The 24005-nt window shown below is 34.9% G+C and overlaps 1 protein-coding gene across 5 annotated transcripts; it reads right to left on the reverse strand.

Moving 5' to 3' along the window:
• Positions 1 to 938: 938 nt before the first annotated feature.
• Positions 939 to 23765, reverse strand: LOC128233053 (uncharacterized). Of its 5 annotated transcripts, none has more exons than XM_052946925.1 (6): positions 23664 to 23765; positions 19777 to 20094; positions 15931 to 16053; positions 14152 to 15267; positions 12334 to 12440; positions 939 to 2720 (listed from the first exon to the last, which is right to left on the reverse strand). In XM_052946925.1, exons 1-6 carry the CDS (start codon positions 23664 to 23666, stop codon positions 2150 to 2152), a joined length of 2238 nt encoding a protein of 745 aa, XP_052802885.1. In that variant the 5' UTR covers positions 23667 to 23765; the 3' UTR covers positions 939 to 2149. The 5 variants fall into 5 exon arrangements, with proteins under 5 accessions (XP_052802885.1, XP_052802888.1, XP_052802886.1 ...); XM_052946928.1 differs by having other exon boundaries at positions 23696 to 23754; XM_052946926.1 differs by having other exon boundaries at positions 23543 to 23748.
• Positions 23766 to 24005: the final 240 nt, after the last annotated feature.

Consider the following 24005-nt stretch of genomic DNA (forward strand, 5'->3'; position numbering starts at 1 on the left):
TATAGTAAGAATTGCTATTGCACATCAACTTACATCAACTGCCAAGAACAGATATATAGTAATAATAGTTATTTTACATTAACCAAAATCAACTGCCAAGAACAGATATTAAGTAAGACCAGCTATTTAACATCAACTAACATCAACTGCCAAGAACAGATATATAGTAAAAATAGCTATTGAACATCAACTAACACCAACTGCCAAGACCAGATACATAGTAAGAACAGCTATTGAACATCAGCTAACATCAACTGCCAAGAACAGATAAATAGTAAGAATAGCTATTGAACATCAACTAACACCAACTGACAAAAACAGATATACAGTATAGCAATAGCTATTGAACATCAACTAACATCAACTGCCAATACCAGATATATAGAAAGAATAGCTATTGAATGTCAACTAACATCAACTGCCAAGAACAGATAAATAGTAATAACAGCGATTTAGCATCAACTTATATCAACTGCCAAGAACAGATATATAGTAAGAATAGCTATTGAACATCAACTAACACCAACTGCCAAGCAGAGTTATATAGTATAGGAATAGCTATTGAACATCAAATAACATCAACTGCCAAGAACAGATATATAGTAAGAACAGTTATTTAACATCAACTAACATCAACTGCCAAAACCAATATATAGTAAGAACAGATATTTAACATCAACTAACATCAACTGCCAAAACCGATATATAGTAAGAACAGATATTTAACATCAACTAACATAAACTGCCAAGAACAGATCTATAGTAAGAATAGCTATTTGTTTTCAGCCTCAGTTTTTTCCACCCAATACTATAAGTATCTTCCATGGTCGAGAGTGTAAGATAGGTTCATTCCGACCCGAGCGTAGTGTGTTTTGCGGAAACGAGGTTTACGGAGTTTCCGCAAAACACCCTGCCCGAGGGTCGGGATGAACCTATCTTATACGAGTGGCTATGGTAGATGCTTTTTCTTCCACCTCAGTTAAACAAAATTAAGTAAAAATGTATTTTTTGCTGGAACTCTTTTTTGCTTAGTGAAAATAATTGCGTATGGATATGCGATAGCACGTGGTTGCCATGGATATACGCGCAGTGATCCAGTTAATGTTAATAGTCAAATCGGTCTTTTTAAATAGTTCTAAGGAGAATGAAGCATTATTTCTTGAATGGTGCCTGAAAACTTTTTTATGGCGACATTTGAAGCGAGAAATAATTAATTAGCATTCTAAATATTACCATAAGACAAGATTTCCTTGACGCTTATGATGACAGTCTTCAACAAGGAGAGGTAATTACAATGTGGTAAAAGGAGTTCCATACGGGCATTTTATCTTCGCCCGTGGGCAAGATAAGAATATCTAGCATGGTTAAATTATTGGATCTACTTATCTGAGGTGGGAGAAATTGTTCTCCCAGTATGGATGGAGACATCAGCACACTGGTCTTGAATGGTCAGAAATCAAAAATAAATTTAAGTTAATGCACATTTTTAATGACAACATACTGTATACAAATCTGGATCAATATGTTAGGTAATATAAAGCTTTACAATAAGACAGTTCTTAATATTTAAACAAGCAGAAACAATATCAAACACTAAAATGCTGTAAAAAAAGCATATACATAAAATCCTATACTCTATAGAGGATGAGGTAAACATAAGGCACTTTCAAGAATAACACATTCCTTACAATGATAATTTTACTTGGGACATAAATCTATTCTTTTATTTTTACCGCCTTTCAATCTTTTAAGCCAGAATGCATAACACACATAAAGTTGTAAATTGAACATAATGTGGTCATAAACTCTAACAAGTTTTATTTTGATAATGACACAAATTAAATGATAGCTGTAGTTTTCACACTAACAGTAACTAAGTAATAGGACAATTGGTTAATTTATTGATATTTTCTAAATATATAAGTATATAAGTCAGAGCATGACACAATGTTTATTACTCCATGTCCACTGGTGTCACATCACCACTCCTTGGCATTTCCCCTACATTGCATGGTGTGGCATCACCAGCCTTTAATCTATCAGCTAGCGCATCACCATTATCATTTGGTGTGTCAAAAATATCCAGTTGTGTGTCCACACTTTCAGCTGTTGCCTCTAAACCATAAGCTGGAATGTCACAATGATCATCTTACATGTTAACGAAAGTTTGAACACTACCTGCAGGTGTCACTGATGGTTCACTCACACCACTCCCAGACATGTCATCACACTGTGTGGAAAGTTGTACCATGTCCACCTCACTGAAAGTTGGAACAAACTGACTGTCTTCTTCAGGTAGGTCATGAAGAGCTTCTTGTTTTATACAGATACTGGAAATCATGGGAATGGAATTGCTAGGCTCAGAAGTTTGCTCTTGCATTGCAGTATTGTCCATATCAGGAGTGTTTTCCACTACAACAGTTTGTGGAAGATCATGTAGCTGTGGTGTAACAATTACACTTTGTATCACATTTTGAATACTCTCACTGCCTCTTGGAACATTTAAGTCCCCATCACCGGCTGTCACTTGCAATAAATAACCCTGTGACAGAGCATCCCCCTCCACTTCAGCTGCGGCATTCTCTGTGTAGATCTGAACACCATGCTCTTCTTCAAGGGTTCGCAGGCACTTCTTTATGCGGTAGTTACGCTGCTGGTTTCTTGTTTTCTCTCGAATGTCTTCCAAAGCTTCAGCACTTAGAAGCTTTCTTGGAACATATCTGGTTCAAAATAATTATAATAAATATAATGATTGTTCACACTAAAAAGAGGGAATTTCAAATGTAATAAGCATGAGTCATAACAACTTTTTAACCCTCGTATTGCTGGCCCGATGACTGGCCATTATAAATGTTTAATAATAATAATTTATTATTGCTGTATGTGTTTAGGATAAGGAAACGTATGTTCTCAAGAAATAGTTATGACTCAGATAATGCTGATTGTCAGGGCTTCTAAAACCCGGCAACTTGCCGGTCTGGACCGATTTTGACCAAGCCAGACCGATTTTAGTTTCAAAAAATGTAAAAAAATTGGTCCGAAATTTTCTCATTTTTTTATAATTTCGGTCCAAAACGACTAGGGCAGTAAAAGTTGCAGCAATTGTAATACACAAATATTTGTGGGTCATTCACACATTCAAAACTACACCCAATAGGTCATAAAAGTGTCTTAGTTACCATGTGACTAATGCGACCAGCTGCTTTTTCCGCTACACTGATCACTCTATAGCCTATCTGTTAATTAGCAGACCCTTGCACAATCGGTCCAATCACGTGTATTGGTAGGTCGCAGAAGACACAATTAAACAAACTATGTGTTAATTGTGTGGTTGTAGCTATCCTGATTAAGTGTTAAAATCGGTCCATATTTTCTCATGGCAATATGAATATATATACTATGTTGTCATCGATCATTACATGATTTATCAGTTTGTTGATTACCAAACTGTTAAATTTAAATTGTTCTTTTAAATTGCATATTTCATTGTTAATCCGAACCTAGTCATATATAGGATATCAACAGCGACACGCTTGATCAACTACATAGTCTGGAAGCTGAGTGCGCCGCTTACGTCATTTTAATTTGCAGTAATGAAAAAATCGTTGTCGATACCATCACCGGGTCAAGACCGATTGTGGCCGGGTCCAGACCAATTGAGGTTCCAAAATTTTAGAAGCCCTGCTGATTGTATACTAAAGTTTTAGCTTCCAACATTGGACCGATATAGTCCAAATCTTGCAAAAGATATCTATCCCATATTTCATAGCTCATCGGACCAATATCATGAGGAATACATATTGGACAATTAACAGGATGGTGATCCAAAATTTCATTTTGATAAATTATTTATAAACTTTTGATTAAATAAATGATGAAAAGGACTACCCAAACAGTAAATCTGTTGTTTGTTAATAACATTGAACTTAATTGTAATATGTATCTAACTGCCATATCCCTGGCCAAATTAAGAACAGTATCAACTTTGCCTTACGACAAAGGGTTAAGTATGATAATCAACAAAGGGCAATAAGTCACATACTTCATACCTCAAAAACTTTTCAAGTTATGCTTCGAACAAAAAATAGTATTAAAATTAACAAAGGGCAATAACTCAAAAACTACTGCAGTCAGAGGTATGGCTGATGTGACTGCACTTCTCCTCAATGAGATATACCTGTCTATGAAGTTTGAAGTGAATACCACAAATACTTTTCAAGTTAAGCTACAGGAAAAATTGTCCAGGTACACACACACACACACACACATACACACACCCACATAACATTACTATATCCCCTCCGCCTTTCAGCGGAGGATAAAAACAATTTATCACGGTCTCCTAAAAACATTATTATAAGGTCACTTTAAGTCTTGACTTTTATTTTAACAGAAAACAGCTTATATCATTTGCCCACATATTTCAGACTAAATGGCTATTTCAACTGTCAATAACAGATATTAGAAGAAAGGCTATTCAAGACAAGTGCATGAACTGGCATCCAGGAAACAGTATCTGTTTTATTATAACACCAATGTGGATGGTGATTGAATCAAAATGGCCAGTGGTAACTGAACAGTTACAAAAGGTGTAAGAAATCAGACTGAATATAAATTGACAATTCATACATATATATATTTCAACTTTCATACAACAATTTGTAATAAAATATCTGAGTAGACATGATTCTTTATAAACACCGGTTTATTCTTCATATGTCAGAAACAATACAAACATTAAATGTTGTAAACAGAATACCAAGAGTACCAACACATGTTAACATATGGCACTGTCAAAACTAAACACACATTTATGTACAACTTGTGACTGTAACAATGACTTACCATTAAGGATTCACATCTGTTTTCATACTTTCCAGCATTCAACCCTGTAATGCATGATCTACAACAAGTTGTTTAAAGATTATTAACTCAAACAAGATCACCGAAAACTTGTTCAAACTAGGGGCATAACTTGACAAGTATCTAAACAAGGTTATGGGCCTTAATATTATATGTGTGTGTATAAAAAAAAGAAGGAATTGTCTCTGGCAATGAGTACCAAGTTGTTGTTGAATATCTTGAAATGTTTTAAGTTATGGCCAAGCACGCTGCCGACAAGGAGTCCAAGGCCATCAGGGCATGACAATACCTAAAAAAAAAATCTGACAAAACAGACAAACTAATAGTGGTTTAATTTTGACAATGACACAATGGTAAGTACAGTTGGTACACGAAGATGACTATGATACTGTAGGTTACTGCATAATTAATATCCTCATAATGCATGAAACAGTTTATCACATTTATCCTGATAATCAACATCTTAAGGTGGCATGTCACAATTTCATCTTGCATACCAACATTAGTTCGATATCAGTCGGGAGCACACTGCCTGCCGGTGTCACTGATGGCTCACTCACACCACTCACAGACATGTCATCACACTGTATGGAAGGTTGTATGAAGTTCCTCTCACTGTAAGTTGGAAAAAAATCACTGGCTACCATCATTACCCATTACTTGCTAAACATAAGCCAGAGACAGAATATTCCCCTCCACGTCAGCTGCAGCATTCTCTGTATAGATCTGAAGGCCATGCTCATCTTCAAGGGCCTGTAAGCTCTTTTTCATTCAGTTGAAGTCGTTTTCTGACCTTTGCTGCTGCTGGTCTCTTTTCTTCTCTCGAATGTCTGCAAGAGCTTCCACACTAAGCAACTTTCTTTGAATATATCTGGTGAAAAGAAAATATAATAGAATTAATATTCACTACAGAGAATCCTACATACAAGGGTCTTGTGGAGAAAACGGTTTTTTTCAGCTTTTATAATAGGGGCAGGATTTAAACTACCAGTACTTCCCTATTTCCGAGAATGACACAATTTCCAAATTTGCTTCATAAGTTGCTAGTTTCAAAAGTCAAAACATGGCAATTGTAACAAATAAATTAAAAACAAAATAAGAGAAGCAATGAAGTTAATGAAAAAAACAACATTTTCCTCCTTTAATCAGTTTAGACTTTGTTGCACTTTTTTTACCATTTTCATGATATGAGTATCTAGATTTGTCCAATATAGAGAAGCTAAACTATTCCCAATTGTTCCCGAAAAAGTTCTCAGTATGTGAAGTTATTACTTTTATCATGCATCAAGCACTCATATAAGCCAAGTCAGTCTTTAAACAAACTAATCACTATATATATGTTACAGAATTTTTAAATAATTGGAAATGGCCATTCAAAGTATCTGTTCAGCGTACATGGTGTTGAGACATTGGTAATGCACAACTGTTGACTGCGTTAAAAGATGATAGCATAATTATTTTTTGCCGAGTTCTTATATCATCAAATGTCTGACTTAAGTCTTTTAACAAATCTGCCACAATCTAATTTTGCTTGGAATCTGAAAAACATTTTTATCAAAGTGAAACAATTTAATGCAGCATTTTCAGTTAATATTAAAATAAACAAGAGCCGTCGTAAGACAGCGCGCTCGACTATGCCGCTTTGACTTAGAATACAATAATAATAATGTAATAATACCAAGTTTGGTCTCTTTATGTTAAACCTAACTAAAATTATTTGATACATAAGGTGACTTTGATGCTGCCCTCCCACCACCCACACCCAAACAATGACGCAAGTCATTCAAATAACTTGATTTCCCATTATGAAAATGTGGTTAAGAATATACAAATATGCCTTTCAAAGGGAAATTAATTATTTTTTTTTAAATCAAGGGCCATAATTTGTATTTAGGCTTAAAACGGAGTTATGTTTCTTGTTGTAAGATGGTCGTAAATAATTTTGAATTTTATTAAGTGCATTTGATGAACAATATAGAAGTTTTTTTCTTAAAATCCCAACTTGCCCTTAACTTTTACTTGCCTAAAACTTTAACGTAAGTCAATCAGGGGCCATAACTTGTAATTAAGAATATGGAGTTATGTAACCTCATTGGGTGATGGTCCTGAACAATTGTGTGAAGTATTAAGTCAATTGAATGAAGGGTATAGAAGTTATTAAACAATATCCCAACCTGCCCTAAAACTTTAACCTAAGTTCCATAGTCAATCAGGGGCTATAATTTGTATAAAAGATAATGTGGAGTTATCTAACCTCATTATGTGATGGCTCTGAACATCGGTGTGAAGTATTAAGTCAATTGACTGAATGGTATTGGAGTTTTAAGTGAAAATCCCAACTTGCCCTAAAACTTTAACCTGCCCTAAAACTTTAACCTAAGTCAATCAGGGGCCATAACTTGTATTTAGGATAATATGGAGTTATGTAACCACATTGTGTGATGGTCCTGAACAACTGTGTGAAGTATTAAGTCAATTGAACAAAGGATATAGAAGTTATTAATAAATATTCCAACTTGCCCTAAAACTTTAACCTAAGTTCCATTGTCAAATCAGGGGCCATAATCTGTGTAAAGAATAATATGGAGTTATCTAACCTCATCATGTGATGGCCCTGAACAACTGCGTGAAGTATTAAGTCAATTGAATGTAGGGTATTGGACTTATAAGTAAAAATCCCAACTTGCCCTAAAACTTTAACCAGACGCCGACGCTGGGGCGAGTAGTAAAGCGAGTAGTAAAGTCGAGCTAAAAATTGTCTTAAAATTTGCTAATGACAGAAGAATCTTGTATTATCCCCTCAAAGGCAAATAGCCCCCAAGTCTTCAAACACCAATGTCAAAACACCCCATTTGGTCAAAAACAAATAGCCACTAACCCATTTTTCATTTTGTGGAAAAGACCTTTAGTCCCCAAAATTATTATTTTTATACATCTAATTTCATATATGATCTGTCACAATTTGTCATATAAAACAAAATTTTATGGGGGAGACATAATAAAGACCTACCTGTTTGATCTGCGCTGATAATGAGCCAAATACCACAAACTGACAAAGCAATGCTATTTCCAGCGCTATTTGCACTGCAGAAATGTAGTACCCGGAAGAATTCAAAAACAAAATATATATACGATCATTTTAATTCTGTTTATTAGTAGAATGAATACTCCGATGATATCCAGTAAGAATCACAACATGAGCACTATACTTTTAACGAATTTGCCTCTTTTAAATGGACATATCACACCTAGTTTAATTTCGTTCATGAACTGTTACTATATAGAACAAAGATAAAGTTTAAGATAAAAATATGTCGGATAACTTTTTCAGAAAAAGAAAAGTTTGCATGAGGGGCGTCCCACTGGTAGCAGCATAGAAAACACTCTTCAAAAAAGGGGGTATTCAGAAATCTTCTCTTTTTTAAATTCTAATAAAACATAAATCTTTTTATTTTTTTAACTAATCACCACTCATGAAAACATGTTTTTCTTTGACTCTTGTGCAGACATCGCGAAAACTGTCGGTCCTACGGTCCTGACCGGTAAATTTTGACAGAGTTTTCACTACCAGATGTACAAAGTAAGGAAGATTTAATCTTTAACAATTATCAAACACCACTTAAAAGTAAGAATAATTTATTTTGTTTATAATTTAACAGAAAATCCCGTTTATATAAATGATATTGTCAAATAACCATTTGTTTACGAATCCAATGCCATTTTCCGGTAGTGTAGATGTCAGAATGCGCACCGCACTAAGTCGAACACCATGCAGCATTTGCCTCCCTTTGCAATACATTACCAAAAAAAGTTTACTACTGTGTATATATATCGCGCGATATTTTGAAACGCTAAATTGATAATCTTTTGTCATGAACATTGAATTTTTTTTAATGATAGTTCAAGCTGTTCCAAACAATAATCTTATCCTTTGGAACATGTTATTCGATTACGAAACCACTACCGGTACGGTCCGAAAAATACATATTGCCAACAAATCGACAAATCAGAATTTCATTATGATTAAGTGCGAGTGTCAAAAATTGGCTACCTTAAATTAAGCTGTTTTAATAATATTTTGTCAAATAAAGCTCTGTGAACTGTTAAATTGTAAAAGTTTAATTGGTTAATATCTTTATACGTTTTTAATTCTTGTCAATGTAAAATTAGCAAGAAAGGCTTTGAAAAAGCAAGTTTTGAAACAAAAATTGTCGGACCGGCAAATTTTCTTTTGGACCGACAAAATATTAGAGGCTGTCTGTCCGAATGACCCAGACTTTTTCTGAACTTTCGCGATGACTGCTTGTGAAATAAAATATGATCTTATACTAAAATCAGCAAATATCCTTTATATAATAAAAACAAAATGAGAAATAAACATATGACTTGCTGGAATATTACCAATTAAGCAATTTATGTTTCCAGGTAAATTATTTACACACTCAACCGCTTTGTCTTAAAATGAATGCAATAATGATGTAACATGTACCAGTCAATAACAATAAAAAAAATTCCTCTTTTTAAAAAAAAAGCCTATCAAGGGCCATAATTTGTATTTAGAGTTCATATGGTGTTATGCATCCTAAGTGTGTGATGTGTGAAGTTGCCTTGAAACTTTAACCACACTTTCTAAGTCAATCAATGGCCATAATTTGTATTTACCGGTAGGAAAATTTGGAGTGATGAATTTTTATTGTATGCTGACTGTCATCAATTGTGTGAAGTATGAAGTCAATTGAATGAAGGGTATAGAAGTGAATTGTGAAAATCCATAGTTGCCTTAAAATTTAAACAAACACAATTTGCCCTAAAAATTTAACCCACATGTAAATTCCGAAGTCAATCGGGGGGGGGGGGGGGGGGGGGGCATAATTTGTATTTAGGATAATATGGAGTTATATGACCTCATTGTGTGGTAGTTTTGAACAACTGCATTAATGATGAAGTATTAAGTTAATTGAATGAAGGGTATTGATAAAAGTAAAGTTATAAGCCAACTTGCCCTAAAACTTTAACTGGATGCTGATGTCAACGCCAAGGACAAGATTCCCAGTTTTGTTGTTCAATTTAGAAGGCGTCCGAGAACTACTACAGTCGAAGTAGAATTTGATCTCTTTTGTAAAACATAATTCAGAATAAAAAAAAAAGTGTTGTTATTTAACTCCGGTTATTTTTACATTTTTTGAACAGAGGATGAGGTAAAGTTTATTATCAAGAGTTTTTTTCTGATATACTAGTATCTTCAAAATCTTGGAAAAAAACCCTGAAAAAGTGTCTGGGAACTATGCACCTACTAGGAAGTTATCATCATAGTACTAAGTTTACATTGCTTTTTTTTATTTTACCATGTATCACATGTTTTTTCAAAAGATACCTGACAGAATAGCATGTGTTTACATAAAAGCATGAATAAACTCTGGACTTGAAACTTAATACAGGGAAGTCTTAAAAAATAATTTTGCAAACCTAAGATTTGAGCTAGTGAGCTAGATTTTTAACCAAGAACACCCATAATTATACTTATCCGATATTTTTCATACATATAACCTGATCAAATTTCATGAAGATCAACAGAAACTAGTCCATTTGTGTCAGGAAAAATGAACATTTTATAAAAACATCAGCCTTTTCTAAAAGATAAGTCCCAGAGACCTAGTTTTGATCCCAGACAACACAGTTTATCAGCTAAGATTTCATGAACTCAATTATTAAAAAAAAAATCTAAATCAGGGAAAAATGTCTCCAAAAATGTAATCTTATAACTTAGTTTTTTACTCAAGAAAGCTCATATTCACAATAGACTCAGATACAATGCAGACAAATTTTCCAAACAAGTTTTATGAAGATTTTATAAAAACTTTTGAATTTATGACAAGGGGAAATATTTCCAAAGATTTGAGCTAGAGACCTAGTTTTTGACCTGAGGTGACCCATATTCACAAATGTGCAAGACAACATGTAGACAAGTATTCTGTCAATGTTTCATAACAATTGGATAAAAACTATTGAATTTATGACATGGAACATTAAAAACAAAGATTTGACTTAGTGACCTTGTTTTTTACTTGAAGTGACCCATATTCACAAATGTTCAAAACAAAATGTAGACATGTCCTTTGAAAAAGTAACAATTGGATAAAAACTATCAACTTTATGACATGGAATTAAAACTTAAATGCAGAATTGTAAACGAAGCCTGCCATTTCGGTTTTCGCTTTTCTATAGCCTGTAATTTTTCAATGAAAAATCTACTAATTAAAGGTCAATGTATTTTCTTACTAAACAAACATGTTTGTAAAAAGTTAGTCAATGGAATAAATATATAGAACTTGATGTTGTTTTTGTAATAAAAAACTGATGGCTCCTTCTCTGCACATCATCTCAATATGGTGAACATTTAAGGCAATTTATTTCCAACCCTTCTGGAGCTTCAAGAGATATAGAGTGGACAAGAAATGTAGTCATATGACCTTTGAACTGTAAGTGTTATCTTGACCTTGAACACAGCTGGTTTAAACATGGGCTCTGCACAAAATCTCAATATCGTGAATATTTGCGGCAAGTTCCTTCAAGATGCACTACAAATTTTGACATATGACCTTTGACCATGAAGCCTTGACCTTGAGCCGAGCTAGTTATTAACCTGCACTCTCCATTGCGTCTCAGTATGGTGATCCATCATAGCAAGATATTTCAAAATCCTTCAAGCTGTTTAAGAGATATAGGCCGACCTTGATTTGTGAAAGACAGACAGACGGATAGACAACTTGAGCAAAAACAGTATGTCTCCCCATTTATGAGGGAGACAAAATTGTATGTTAAAAACCTACTCTGTTACTTTTTTGTATAAGGCATTATGTATAGGTTGAACGTTACATTTTCATTTAATGATACAAACAATATAATGATGGAAACTTACCTTAATATCTGACTGTGTACAATACAGTTTTAAGCAGTAAATATAAACTTAAATGAATTGGTTGATTTTAACCATAGTTGGAGCTTTTCAAGCAAAAAAGAAACTTTTTGACCATGTTGGGGGCAATTTGACTAGTTTCTAAGTAGTTGGGGCGATTTGATGAATCATGTTGGGATTATTTGACCATTTTTTTTTTTTTTTCCAATATTAGTCTAATATAATTCTCACTGTTTTGTGTTTCTGTGTCAATTTACATCAATTTGTTTCAGTTGGACACCCACCACACCATTAGTTTATTTGAATCCTACTGGAGTCTGTTCACTTGGTCCCCTAGATAGATAGGCCTTAAGGAATTGTGCCTTTAGTGGGGCTTGAACCCGAAATTCCTTTATTAAAAACATTTACTTGCATCCACCCAGTCACCGACTGTAGGTCACAAGTCTCTGTCCAGATTGTTTCTCTAGGTCTTAATTCTGTTAGAAATTTGTGTCATTCTATCATGACAGTGTTATGGATTTAGTGTAAATGATGTGTTTTGTATATAGATGTACCTTTTCCTGGCTCTCTCGCGCTCCTTCAGAATGTAGCTGATGTCATTCTTCCTTTTGTTCCGCCAACGCTGCATCTTTACTCTGTCCCGGATTCGCCTCCTCAGTATCTGCAATCAGTGTAGGAAGAAACTCTCAACCAATTGTACTGACAATGGAGGGGTTGCAAAACACTAGGAGTACTTGTATGTGTTTGTGAACCTGTTTTTAAGTGCTTCATCATCCAGGTATGTTTACGAATGATGAACATCATACAGGTATGATGGAGTAGGCTTGTGCAAAGGTGAACAGTACTGATATATACAAAATCACAAGGAAAGCTTTCTATGCCAGAATCAGTGATCAAACTGATATACATAAAAAATATTTCGTAAACAGCATTCAAGACCAACTACATCCTTCACTTGTATTCCTGGATACAAATGCAAGTCCAAATACAAGTTATGAAGTAATGTTTCAATTTCTTTGAAAACAACTTACCCGCCAATCATTTATTTGATTTAATTTGTCTATCTTTGAATAAGAGGAGAGCTAACTATCATTTTATGTTGATGAGAAGAACATACTAAAATATGAAATGTTTCAAGATCCTTCATTGAGGGCAAAAGACACCAAGAAGAAACCGACAGTGAAAAAAAAGGTGTTTTAATTTTATTCTACCACATCTTGGTTGGGATGGATTAGTATGTGAAATCATTACAAGGAGAAAACCACTTTTTAAATGAAGATGACAGTTATCAGGGTTTTTTTTCGGCAATATTTATAGCCGGTATTCGGTCATGTTCCCAATGGCAAAAAGTATATTTTTTCCCAATTTCCTTATAAAAATTCCCAATCTGGAGTTCTAAAACTTCAAAAGAAAATAAGAAAAAAGACGATGAAAATATAAACAAAACAGTTATTTCCCCTTCATGCAAGTCTATTCACAGAGACATACAATGATGTAATATTTGCTTCATGGTGAAAGGTGGATTTTCATTAGTTGAACTATATTTTTTATCCAATCAGAGAGCATGTAACATATTAGCAGTTCTTCACATTGTGTTAAAAACATGTGTCATTTTTAACAAAAGGATTAATAGTTTAAAGTTGACAGTAAATTATTCGGTGCAGAAGGGAATTAAAATAACTAATAGACAATGCTGTTTTTTTGTCATGCCTCACCTACATGTTTACATAGATGACATTGACCTTCATTGCCAATATCAGAAAATGACAGAACTGAGAAGTGAAACTGAAAGTAGACAACTGGGTGAAATGACCAAGTATTTATTTATTATAATGATGGTGTATTTACTTTTTGATGAATGCCAAAGGAAACATGTTGATGAAATTTTACAAAATTCATTCTTTTGTTTTTTGATCAATTGCAAACAAGTCTGACTATTTGGAAATTGGAATAAATTAAAAATATTGATATATTCATTCCATTCTCTCTGAGTCTGAAAGTCATCATTTTTAATAGACAGCAGATTTTGTATCCAATTTAAGAGGAAGATAAGCCCATTAAATTGTCTCTGAAATTTTTAAAAACTTGTTTATCAAAGAATTTATAATTTCAAAGAGTTAAAACAAGGGATTAAACAATGTAAGGTGTTAACAGAGTAATAGCATATTATGATGGAAATACCAATGTTATTCATCATAGTATTATATAAATTATATACTTTGTAATTATTAATGAAGAATTTCCCAATTTTGCCAAAATTGATGCGAAAATTCCCAATCTCACGGGTATAGGTTATATTCCCAAAATACCGAAAAAAACCCCTGGTTATGTTTATTTTATTTAAGGTACACATGAATGCACTTCTCTCTCACCTTATAGTCTTCTGCCCTCTCTATGGTCTCTGGTTCCTGCTTCACACTACCAGTAATGCCTTTAGAGCTGGTTTTCATGGCAACTCTACCCTGTCCCAGCTTCACTTTCAGTCCTGCTCGGCCCCTTCCACGACCCCTCCCCTTCTGCACAATACCGTCTCTTTCAGACTTGCCCTGCCGCACCCTTTTAGCTTCCTTCTTCCTATGTTCCTGCAGTTGTTTTTCTGTCATGCCTGCTATTTTTCTTTCTCTGTAAGCTCTCTGGATTTCAGCTCTGCTCTTTCCTCCTCTTCCTCGCTTGTTGGCAGAAGATAGCGAAGACATCTGCTTTACATCCTTGGAATGAATATCATCATTTTTTCTTAGAATTTCACTTGTAACTATCTTAGCCTTTATATTAGCTTTCCTTGGAGTATCCATGTCAAAAGGAAGGTCTTCATACGAGTTATTAATGTCTTGTCCAGTCCCAGAGTGACTGCCAGTTTTCTCGTATATGAGTTTAGATGTCTGCCCCCTATCCAGCCCTCTCCCTCCACCCCTCTGCCTGCCACGCCCCCTACCTCGTGGACGTCCAACTCCTTTGTAGGAAGAACTTGACTGTTTTACAGTTGTCAAATGGTTATTTTCAGTAGAAGTAAGTAAAAATGATGAACTTTGTTCGGGACTCACAGATCTCTTTAGAGGCATTTGAACTGTACTTGAACTCCTTGAGTTTGCCCTTCCCCTGCCCCTACCACCTTTTAACCCAGACGAAAGGCCTCTAACCCTTGATTGAACTACTTTGTTAATTTTAAGACTCGCCTCACCACTGTCTGACTCTGATCCTGCAGAGCCCAAGTCCTCACTGGTACAGCCGCCTAATGCCAGACCACTATCAACTCTGCTGCACCACTCAACCAGCTGTTTAATGTCAAAGAGGTCAGCAAGTTTATGCACATCCTGACAGTTTGTGGAAGACAGGTGGACCCTTCCAGTGTACATGTAGTCAAGGATCACCTCAAGAGATGGGATGTCTGTCTCCACTGGCAGTCTTACCAACATCTGACCACAGTCTGGTAGGCTTGTGGCCATATTCAGGAACACTGAACTGCCAGCAGCCAACACCACTTTGTGGGCCTGAAATGTCAATGTCAAAATATTATGTCTCATTCTAACTATTGAAATGGCCCAAATCTTATCAGTTCTGATTGGCTAGCATTATTATAAAATGCTTATTTGATTACTTGACATTCAAATGAGAAACACTTCCTTTATTATGTATGACAATGTCAATACATAAACATTTTTTTAAGCGACTTCTGAAATGCTTCATTTTGTGAGAGGTTCAGAAAGACTGTATGAGTGATTATTGATGGTTCGTACATTATTTCAAGCCATCATTATTTGGAAAAATATTTTTACAACTAGGAATTTATTTGCCACAAATTTTGAGAATATTTAGATGCCCAGATAGAAAACTTGTAGCTTGAATATTTTTAAATAGATTGCAGTCAATTATCCCTGTATGCCTCATAATAGTGTTGGCTGTCAAGTCTAATAGCCGCACAATCTTTCACAATGATGGTTGAATGAATGTCTGTATATCTGTCTATACAAGCATCTGTACGTCAGTCCGATGATGAACATGCTACCCCTTTCACTTGGGTCATGTATTGGCAGATTATATATTTATTCCAAAGTGTATTACTTGGCACACATATTCATCTTCATTCGACAGTGTTTCTGAAATATTCACAGTAAATTATGATAAAGTATTAAACTTTATATCATTATCCATACCTTAAAGACCCGACTGCCAACTTCTATGGCTGCATCACACAGACATCCATTTCGCAGCATGTCACGCACTCTCCCACACAGATAAACGTCATGACTCTGATTGCTAAACACGTAACCTGATCCCTGAATGTCACAAACAAAGGTTTATTTTCGTTATGTCAATCATGATGCCATTATAATAGATTCTCTGCGACCCACAAATATGGGCACATGTATATTTGATTGAGAGCCACACATATGGGTACATGTATATTTGATTGAGAGCCACACATATGGGTACATGTATATTTGATTGCGACCCACAAATATGGGCACATGTATATTTGATTGCGACCCACAAATATGGGCATATGTATATTTGATTGCGACCCACAAATATGGGCATATGTATATTTGATTGCTACCCACAAATATGGGCACATGTATATTTGATTGCCACCCACAAATATGGGCATATGTATATTTGATTGCGAGCCACAAATATGGGCATATGTATATTTGATTGCTACCCACAAACATGGGCATATGTATATTTGATTGCCACCCACAAATATGGGCATATGTATATTTGATTGCGACCCACAAATATGGGCATATGTATATTTGATTGCGACCCACAAATATGGGCACATGTATATTTGATTGCGACCCACAAATATGGGCATATGTATATTTGATTGCTACCCACAAATATGGGCACATGTATATTTGATTGCCACCCACAAATATGGGCACATGTATATTTGATTGCCACCCACAAATATGGGCATATGTATATTTGATTGCTACCCACAAACATGGGCATATGTATATTTGATTGCGACCCACAAATATGGGCATATGTATATTTGATTGCTACCCACAAATATGGGCACATGTATATTTGATTGCGACCCACAAATATGGGCATATGTATATTTGATTGCGACCCACAAATATGGGCATATGTATATTTGATTGCTACCCACAAATATGGGCACATGTATATTTGATTGCCACCCACAAATATGGGCATATGTATATTTGATTGCGAGCCACAAATATGGGCATATGTATATTTGATTGCTACCCACAAACATGGGCATATGTATATTTGATTGCCACCCACAAATATGGGCATATGTATATTTGATTGCGACCCACAAATATGGGCACATGTATATTTGATTGAGACCCACAAATATGGGCACATGTATATTTGATTGCGACCCACAAATATGGAAATATGGGCACATGTATATTTGATTGCCACCCACAAATATGGGCATATGTATATTTGATTGCGACCCACAAATATGGGCATATGTATATTTGATTGCTACCCACAAATATGGGCATATGTATATTTGATTGCGACCCACAAATATGGGCACATGTATATTTGATTGCGACCCACAAATATGGGCACATGTATATTTGATTGCGACCCACAAATATGGGCACATGTATATTTGATTGCGACCCACAAATATGGGCACATGTATATTTGATTGAGAGCCACAAATATGGGCACATGTATATTTGATTGCGACCCACAAATATGGGCACATGTATATTTGATTGCGACCCACAAATATGGGCACATGTATATTTGATTGCCACCCACAAATATGGGCATATGTATATTTGATTGCTACCCACAAACATGGGTACATGTATATTTGATTGCCACCCACAAATATGGGCATATGTATATTTGATTGCGAGCCACAAATATGGGCATATGTATATTTGATTGCTACCCACAAACATGGGCATATGTATATTTGATTGCCACCCACAAATATGGGCATATGTATATTTGATTGCGACCCACAAATATGGGCACATGTATATTTGATTGAGACCCACAAATATGGGCACATGTATATTTGATTGCGACCCACAAATATGGGCATATGTATATTTGATTGAGAGCCACAAATATGGGCACATGTATATTTGATTGCCACCCACAAATATGGGCACATGTATATTTGATTGCCACCCACAAATATGGGCACATGTATATTTGATTGCGACCCACAAATATGGGCATATGTATATTTGATTGCTACCCACAAACATGGGTACATGTATATTTGATTGCGACCCACAAATATGGGTACATGTATATTTGATTGCCACCCACAAATATGGGCATATGTATATTTGATTGCGACCCACAAATATGGGCACATGTATATTTGATTGCCACCCACAAATATGGGCACATGTATATTTGATTGCGACCCACAAATATGGGCATATGTATATTTGATTGAGAGCCACAAATATGGGCACATGTATATTTGATTGCGACCCACAAATATGGGCACATGTATATTTGATTGCCACCCACAAATATGGGCACATGTATATTTGATTGCGACCCACAAATATGGGCATATGTATATTTGATTGAGAGCCACAAATATGGGCACATGTATATTTGATTGTGACCCACAAATATGGGCATATGTATATTTGATTGCCACCCACAAATATGGGCACATGTATATTTGATTGCGACCCACAAATATGGGCACATGTATATTTGATTGCCACCCACAAACATTGGCACATGTATATTTGATTGCTACCCACAAACATGGGTACATGTATATTTGATTGCGACCCACAAATATGGGTACATGTATATTTGATTGCCACCCACAAATATGGGCACATGTATATTTGATTGCGACCCACAAATATGGGCACATGTATATTTGATTGCCACCCACAAATATGGGCACATGTATATTAGATTGCGACCCACAAATATGGGCATATGTATATTTGATTGAGAGCCACAAATATGGGCACATGTATATTTGATTGCGACCCACAAATATGGGCACATGTATATTTGATTGCCACCCACAAATATGGGCACATGTATATTTGATTGCGACCCACAAATATGGGCACATGTATATTTGATTGCTACCCACAAACATGGGTACATGTATATTTGATGTCTGGTGACCCTATAGTTTGATAACATTTGAAATGGCTGTGTGTGAAGAAAAAGAAATTGTTAAAAAATACAGTAAATGTTATTACAAAAAAGTTCTTCTTGCGAATTCGGTCATTTACGCCCGATCTCAGTTGAAATTATGTGCTAAATTAAAACCCCGACTACCTTTACATGCAATGTACTTTTCATCATTTATTTCACATATTCGTAGCCAGCAAGCAAATATCTTTCAAATGATACCAAAATTAAATGGGCTCGCAAGGCACCAACATTTAACATCAAGGTTAATGGAGCTACCAGTATCAGAGAACTATCATTTATATTTGTGGGTCAGATTCATTAAATAATTTCAAGCTTAGAATAATAAAAAAAAGAATAAACAAGTAATCAAACTGTTTTTTGTTTTTTTTAAATTGACAATTATCTTTTATGTTCTTGAACATAAAGCACATAGCCAAATGTGTCAAAATTAAGTTTAATAGTAAGATTTTAGAAGTTTAATGTAATGAAACAGATATATTTTTAAAATTGATGATTACAAAAGAATTCATACCAATATATATATATATATATATAGGTTAAAATATTACATAGTAAACATTTCAAAGATAAGTGTAACATGTTTGGATTATGGTTTAAACAGTTTAGAACATGTCATGTAAAAAACCTTAAGTAAAAGTCTGAAAATATGACAAATTGCCTTTAATCTCACCATATTTTTGCTATCACTTATCATCTTAACAATTAAATATACAAGGAAAAACCACTCCAAATCTAGTGCGACTTTGTGTTGGTCTGACCTCTACGGTACCGTTAAACCTAGTAAACAATAGCTCACCCACTTTCTTTTATGATTAAGACAGAGTATGTTGTTGTATTCTCACCTGAGCCTGGCCTGAAAAAGAAGACAAACTGTTCTCACTGCTGCATTCTCCCTCATCCTTCACCTCACTCATACTTGACCGCAGTGTTCGTGTTGAGTTCTGGGGTAGAAATCCCAGCTTCCTCCTCTGTCTGTACCTCTGGGTATAAATACTTGACTTCAACCGCCTTTCTTTCTTTTCTTCTTCTGACAGTTGTGCTACTGGTACGTACCGTTTCCTTAATCTCTCAGCCTCCTTTTCATACCACTGTTCTCCAAGTTTCGCCTTTTTGCGCACCCTGTATTCCTGCATCTTCTCTGCATGTGATTTTCTATTCCTCTGTAAAATAAATGTCTGAAGATTATTGATACTAATCATGCAAATCAGGTGAAAAGGTTGTATCCGTGAAACTCTCAGTGCAAACTACTAAAATGCAATTAAATAAGGTTTGCAATTGAAGTTTAAAACACGGTTATTATGTGCCTTTAGTCCTGATTGGCACACCTTAAAAACATTGGCCTGCTGGCCATCAGTGTCAAGGTGAGCTAATACTGATTAAAGGCATATCATAGCCATGTATTAACCTACAAGTACATGTAACATCAACCCATTTCGAGGGGAACCTGCAAGACTGTAGTAGCTTCCTTTATCCATATACTACAGGCCTGCTGGCACCCTCCTAGTTGTGCACAACAGAGTTGGAGTTCTCATTGTGACAGGAATGACAATTTCACAAGACTGTTAAAGGCGTACATCTGTATACTAATTATTTGTTAGAGCAATAATTGCTTGCTACCTTTATATTCAATATATATATGGTGTGTCACCTAACTGTTCTGTGCACTCACACAAAATATTCGTGAAATCCTTATGGATTTACCTGGATGAGGTATAAAAGGAGAGCAAATTTACTGATCAAGGCCCATTCCATACCAAATAAAGGATTCCCTTTTCTCACAAAAAGTACAAATATTATTTTCTTTGAATGAAGTTGTATTATATAAAATCAAATATGAACTCAGAAGATGCAATATACACGAATCCTTATATAAATTCGGATATAATATTTCAAGAAAAATTAGCTCAATGAGCTTCATGTACAGGTATATTCCGATTTTTTTCACAATTGCAGCATGGTATAATGTGTAGTTGTTAAACAAAATAAAAAAATTATAAATATATATTTTCACATAATTTAAGAAACACATGTACTTGATTTTGCTGACATTATCAGAAAGAGTAGCATACAAATATATATGGTTGCTCCTATGATTGGGTCAATCCCTACCTACAGTGAACCCAGGGTTCAAATTTAACTTTGAGGAGCACTCGCAAAATTTTGCGAGTGCATTTTGAGGCAACTCGCAAAATGACAAATCAACTTGCAATTTTATTATTTGCTTTATTCCCTTATAATATTGTCTTATTAAAGTAGAAATTAACACCTAAGACATATTATGAATATTAAAAAGTATCAATCTTGAGTGACTGGACTACTAGAACTTGTTGATGGCTTATTCTATTTGGGGGGTATGGAAAGACTCGTCTGATGCTGGCAGCTTTTTGATAACAAAGCTGTCCAATAATTTGACATTGTTCACTTTGTATATTTACCCTCGCCATCGGGTAATTTAATACCCATTCGACAAGCACGCTACAGATTTCATTAAGTCTATCTATAAGTATTAAAAACAATAAAATAATAAATTTAAAATAAAAAAGCAACAGTAAATGTAGCGTGGATACTTTGGACCATGAAATATATTGATCAACGAAGTCTATTCATTTTGACAGGATGATGGGGTTTATATACAGTGCGCAAAAGCGCTAAATTTAGCCAATGATTGAGCTAGGTGATTACGTCATTCGTATTTACTTTGTATTATGCACGCCTCGGAGCATCCCGGAAAGATTCGAGATAAAACTCGGCATTTTCCCGTATTTGTTCTATTTTTGAAAACCTACTAGAGCGTGACTCCGTACTGTCTTCTTTATACCGGTAGTGTAAACATGCCACTTTTCGGCTGTTTACACTCGACTACATAGCGGAATTAAGTTCATGTTTATTCTACTTTCCTTTTAACATTTTGTGGTCTAGAAAAAGCCACTTGCAGAATTTTGCGAGCTTGAATAAAAGTCACTCGCAATTTCCAAATGTCGCTCGCATTTTGCGAGTATGCGAGTCTAAATTCGAACCCTGGAACCATCAAAATCTCTGGCCGTCCAGCGTCCTGACAATATCAGCACCTACCACTGAGTAAAAATGGTTATTGAATATACCAGATGGTAACACCTTTATACAATTTTGCCAACAAAAAAACATAAGTATTTGTATGTGCTCTATAGATGTTAATGATAAATAAATTTGAAACCATCGAAAAAACATTAGCAAATGTTATTTAATATTGATAATTAAACTTCATATTCAAATTGTCCCATGAAATCTATTCTGGTATTTGAATACCAGCTCTTGTCCAGTGGGTGTAAGGCATCTCAGGCATGTTTTCAATTAGTCCAAATAATTGTACGTTGACAGATTTTTTTTAGATTTTTGATATGGCAAATCCTTCACGTACAAATTGTTTAGTATCAAAAGTGGGTAGGTGTTCCGATCAGGATTCCGGGTTAAAGCATATAGCGTCTATAAAATATCATAAAAACAAGAAATATTACCAGATAATGTTATTTTATATTAGTTTCGTACACAAAAAAATAAATATCCAACTTATAATTATGAGTTTGACGGCTTTTTTTCATTTCATTCTGTCAAAACATAACGATATATACATGAAGGGCACCTGCAAGGCTTTAGGGCACAGTTTTAAATCCCTCGGAACATTTCGGCCATGGCCGAGTTGTTACGATTGTATAACGAGGTCTATCTCAAAGCTTTGTCGGAGGAGGCCGAGCTATTACGATTGTATCGAGTTGTTCCCCTTCGCATAATTGTTGTCTGTGTCAGTCAACTTTCGTTTTATTGGAAAGGTAAACAACTTGTTTTAATGCACTAAATGCTTGTTTAGTGCAAAATAACATTTCACTTACATGGTAAAATATGAATATAACTCTTTACGATCAATTTCAACCATAAAATACTTCACTTAAAACAATTTCAATATTTTTAAAACACCCCCGTTTTTTGCACATTCCCGTTTAGACGTTAGGGATTGGAAGAATCCCGTATAACACGTCTATTATTTTAGACTAGTTTTCAATCAAATGTTATCATTCATAGAATTGAACAACTGAACATTAATGTGAAACAATCAAATAAATTACAGAATGATGATTGGTTTCACACTGATGCAGAGATGCAAAAAAACATTTGTATAGCTACACGTAGGCTGCATCATCATTTATGAAAATGATAACATATATTTATGGTATTTTAGGTAGTCTTAAAAAACAGACGTGTTATAAGGGATTCTTCTAATGATTAGACTAATGCCGAACGTACGTGAAGGATTTGTCATATATATATAAATAGTAAAAATATGTCAGTGTACAATTATTTGGCTTAGTATTTCAGGTAGATGATAAGTTTCCTGATTACAATTTGTAGCAAGTATAATGATAATTTGGAGTCCCCAAATGTGCAGAACTTAATCTCTTTACAATTTAAAGCCAAAACAGGTAAATAAAATATTATGGAATCCATTAATTTGGCAGTATTTTAGACTTGGATTTGCCAGAAAATGATAAGCTTGCACTGAAGAATACAACATCCACCTCGGATCCTTTACCAAGTCGTTTCTACATTTTCATTTTGGTCTAGACATTTACTTACAGGTATTAAACTAATGGTTGTATGTAGCCTTTGAACTTAATTCTGAACGCTCGAACAAACTCACACACCTTGCTTCTTGCATACATTTTACAAATGTGCTCAAAATGAAGATATTTAATACCATTTTATTATATAACCGTGTCTCAATTGCACCTTTAACACTTGAAATCACATGTAGCTACTTTTGATCGGCAAGAATGTGTCTGTTGCAGTAGTACTCGTTTCATATTAACGAAGGTTAACACATACTATCATTTATGATTGATTTTGACGGAATCTCATTTCAGGTCCCGCACTAATCGCGAACTCTAGCCAATGTGTTTTCAGTCCTAATCTATACATTTCGGGATGTGGGAATGTGGGGGTTTCAGAATATTTTTCCCTGGAAACTCTCATATCGCCGGTATTCCTGAGGCGTCCGCACCCACTATCCACTATCCGCTCTCATGATGTCCGCTTTCCG

The sequence above is a fragment of the Mya arenaria genome, chromosome 4 (genome assembly GCF_026914265.1).
Source record: "Mya arenaria isolate MELC-2E11 chromosome 4, ASM2691426v1".
NCBI classification, from domain to species: domain Eukaryota; kingdom Metazoa; phylum Mollusca; class Bivalvia; order Myida; family Myidae; genus Mya; species Mya arenaria.

What these genes read in the sequence shown, in the direction of transcription:
- LOC128233053 (XM_052946924.1), bottom strand. An exon ending in TTGGCAGTCGGGTCTTTAAG is followed by an intron (nt 15,268 to 15,930) that starts GTATGGATAATG and finishes TTGACATTTCAG; the next exon opens with GCCCACAAAGTGGTGTTGGC. An exon ending in AGAGGGCAGAAGACTATAAG is followed by an intron (nt 12,441 to 14,151) that starts GTGAGAGAGAAG and finishes CACTGATTGCAG; the next exon opens with ATACTGAGGAGGCGAATCCG.